Source organism: Brassica oleracea, chromosome C3, assembly GCF_000695525.1.
Source record: "Brassica oleracea var. oleracea cultivar TO1000 chromosome C3, BOL, whole genome shotgun sequence".
Taxonomy (NCBI): Eukaryota; Viridiplantae; Streptophyta; class Magnoliopsida; order Brassicales; family Brassicaceae; genus Brassica; species Brassica oleracea.
Genome location: NC_027750.1, coordinates 49,593,810 through 49,597,510, shown reverse-complemented (window position 1 = coordinate 49,597,510; position 3,701 = coordinate 49,593,810). Strand labels below are relative to the sequence as shown.

The following is a 3,701-nucleotide window of genomic DNA, read 5'->3' as shown; positions in this document are numbered from 1 at the left end:
ATTTAATAGGTACATTAAAGATACGACATTGAAGATATTATGTTTTGATCAATAGAAGATATTGGATTTTGAGTTTGTATTTATTGATTTGTTTTTTTTATAAAGCTTAGAAAATCAATAGGATGATTGGTTGGTTGATACATCCTATAAAGAAAACGAAAACTATAGGTGGTTTGAATATTGTAAATCGATCGATGCATGATGTAAGTTGACTATATAAAACTTGAACATGATCATTTCAAACTAAAGTATAGGTAGGTTATATGCATTTGTTATATTGTAGTTAATATATTTTAAATATTACATAAGTCAAGTGATTCACGTTTTCGTAAAAATAAAATTCAAGTTCATTATTGGGCCGTACTCGTATGTAATAAGCTACGTTAAATATGATATATTTTTAGGTTCATTTAATGACATTAAGTTTAAATTTGATTAAGGAAAACTCATTAATTTAACTGGAAAAAACAAGCATTAAAATATGTATGTTTATTTAATGACATTAAGTTTTAGTTTGATTAAGAAAAACTCATTAATTTAACTGGAAAAAACAAGCATTAAAATATGTATGTTTATTTAATGACATTAAGTTTTAGTTTGATTAAGAAAAACTCATTAATTTAACTGGAAAAAACAAGCATTAAAATATGTATGTTTATTTAATGACATTAAGTTTTAGTTTGATTAAGAAAAACTCATTAATTTAACTGGAAAAAACAAGCATTAAAATATGTATGTTTATTTAATGACATTAAGTTTTAGTTTGATTAAGGAAAACTCATTAATTTAACTGGAAAAAACAAGCATTAAAATATGTATGTTTATTTAATGACATTAAGTTTTAGTTTGATTAAGAAAAACTCATTAATTTAACTGGAAAAGACAAGCATTTAAATAGGTAGTTTAATTTAATTTTCAGTGGCATAGAATTGTAAATAAGTTAAAAAACTTAGGAGTATTTTTTAATGGGTACTTTTTTTTTAATAATAGAGATGAATCATATACTTAAAACATTTAATATGTTTCCTAGCATATACGATCAAACGAGATATTTTTATGTTTTGTGTATCGTTTTTGTTCGACCATGTAAAACAAACGAGACACTTTGCTGTTTTCTATTCGCTTTAAAACAGCAACCTCAAGGGCCAAGTGAGAGAGATTGGTGGGCCAAGACAAGAGAGAGGCCCATCTCGTTCCTCGATATCATAATTTCTCAAAATTTGGCAATATTGTTTTACATTAAAAACGTTAAGTTACTGACAAATTTATGAAAATGTTAAACTTTGATTTATAAATTAATGTTTCATTGGAGACCGGAGAGAGTAAGCAAAGTAATTGGGCGAACAATTAAATTATTTTTATGCATGATTAATTTTCTTGTGGATAATGATTGAGAATCGAGACAGTGACACTAACAGTAAAAATAAAACCATTAAAAGCAATAATGATAAAAAAGTGTCATATTCTCCTCAAAATCCAAAAAACCTGACAGAGAAAATCTCGTGTACTATTTAATCAATCACTCACTCACAAGAAAAACTCAAATTTAAATCAAAGTAAAAATAATCAAACTAAAAAAATCTCACGTTCTCACGTATTTTTGTTTTTAACTTAGCAAAAAAAAAAGTAATACAGAAAGTAAAAAATAAAAAATAACGGCAAAACAAAAGTATTACACAGCCGCCGAACGCCGTCTCCACCACCGGCGCCGCCGGGTCATCCACGATTAGTTGTTTTGTTTTCTTTGTGTGTGTTTTTAATCTTGTGGATCTTCCTCACCGCCTCCAAGTGAATCACTAGCCTGAGATTCGCCGGAAAGTTGCTGTCCGTACTGATTTAAACCGGAGAGAATATTATGATGATGTTGTTGTTGTTGTTGTTGATGATGATGTCTCTGTGTATTATGATGATCACCACCGTCACTTCTTCCTCCATTATTATTATCTTCATTGATCTCATGATTACTACTGGTTGCTAGCTGTTGTCCAGTAAGAAATGCCATTGGCGCTGCAAAATTCATAAAATGTAAACCGCTTGAAACCGCACCGCCTGAAACACTCGAAACGCTACTTCTGTATAAGGCAGCAGCGGCAGTGTTAATCGACGGAAACGTCCAAACAGGCTCTCCACCGCCACTGCCTCCACCGCTACCAACAGAACCTCCTCCTCCTGTTTGGTTATTATTACCACCTGCGCCCGCCGCAGCCGCAACCATCCAGAAGTTTCCTGGTGTTTGCGCGGTTGTAGCGGCAGAACCACTGTTGCTAGACTGAAGCGTATAGGGACCGATTTGATCATGTTGATGATGTAAATCCGACGTCGTTTGGAGTCTTCGTTTCTTGTCTGGACTTAACTCTTCCGAATCTTGATCTCCTTCTTGCTTTGTCGGATTATGGAAGTTCAAAAACGATGTCGTTGGGGTGAAGTTATCAATACCAGGAAAGAGAGACGATGTCGTTGCACGTCCTTGTAGATGATGGTGAGGATGAAGAAACCCACCACCACCACTTCTTTGCTGTTGCTGTTGAAGTAACGATGGAGTGAAGATGTTGTTAGGGCTAAAAGTGGAAGCTGCGTTACGGTAATGAGAAGGGAGAGACATGGAAGAGCCTGAAGAACGGAGAGAGATGTTGAGAGAAGTGAAGTTCGCCGGGATAGTTCCTGTTCCGGTGGCGGCGATGACTGAGGGCTCAGCTTGTTGAAGAAGCCACTCGATGGTTTCACCGTCGGATTTATGGCCGAGCTCTCTTGTGAGCTGGAAAACCCTAGCTGCGCACAACGCCGGCATCCTTATCCTCCTTCCTCTTCCGTCTACTTTCGTGTGTCTATCTTTCGTCGACGCTCGTTTTAGCGGCGGCTTTTTAGCTACGACCACCGCTGTTTCCTCTTGCGTTACCTGCAAGTCTTTCTGCGGTTGTGGCTTTTGCTGGGGTTGGGGTTGCGTTTGGGATAACTGTTGGTGTTGGTGGAGGGAGAAGAGAGATGAGGAAGAGGAGGGGGAAGGTTGTTGTTGTTGTTGTTGATTGTTGTCGTCGGGGTCTCGCTTTCCGAGGAGTTGGAAAGGGAAAGTTGGCCGGTGATGGTGGTGGTGAAGGTGACGGTTGTGATCATCTCCTCCCCCAACGTTGTCTCCGCCGTCCATTATGACATTTAAGAGAGTAGATGATGGCTTTTGCATATATTATATAAGTGAGGAAAATAATAGAAAAGACGTTCCAAGGAATTGAGTGAGAAGGAGAGGATAAGAGAGAGAGAGAGATATGGAATGTGAAGAAAAGCTTAAAGAAACAAAGATCATGAGTGGAAATTATATGGGTGAGCTTTACAAAACATTTTTTAAATAAAATAAAGAACTAAAATAAAAATAAAAAAACTCTCATTGCATATTTATTTATTTTTTTGCAGCAAAAAAAAATTGTTCGTCACTTCTTTATATACGATAAAAATATTTAAAAGAAACACATAAGAAGAGAAACGTCAACAATGGGAGTATCATTTAATAGTTGAAGAAAACAAAAGTATCATTTTATCAACGCAAATGGACTGATCGATGGATTCATGTAATTAGCAAATATAGTTTGAATCTAACCCTAGCTTTGAAACTTTCAACGTCAGTTTCCAGCTTGTATGTCAAATCAATTCGTTAAGAGTTAAGAAAAAAATTGTCATTATTACATCACAAAAATAGAAAATAATACGAT

The 3,701-nt window shown here is 35.2% G+C and overlaps 1 protein-coding gene across 1 annotated transcript; it reads right to left on the bottom strand.

The window, feature by feature from the left end:
* Positions 1 to 1,432: 1,432 nt before the first annotated feature.
* Positions 1,433 to 3,293, bottom strand: LOC106335966 (transcription factor TCP14). Its single transcript, XM_013774665.1, has one exon. The coding sequence runs from the start codon at positions 3,176 to 3,178 to the stop codon at positions 1,757 to 1,759; it is 1,422 nt and encodes a 473-aa protein (XP_013630119.1). The 5' UTR covers positions 3,179 to 3,293; the 3' UTR covers positions 1,433 to 1,756.
* Between the last annotated feature and the right edge of the window lie 408 nt (positions 3,294 to 3,701).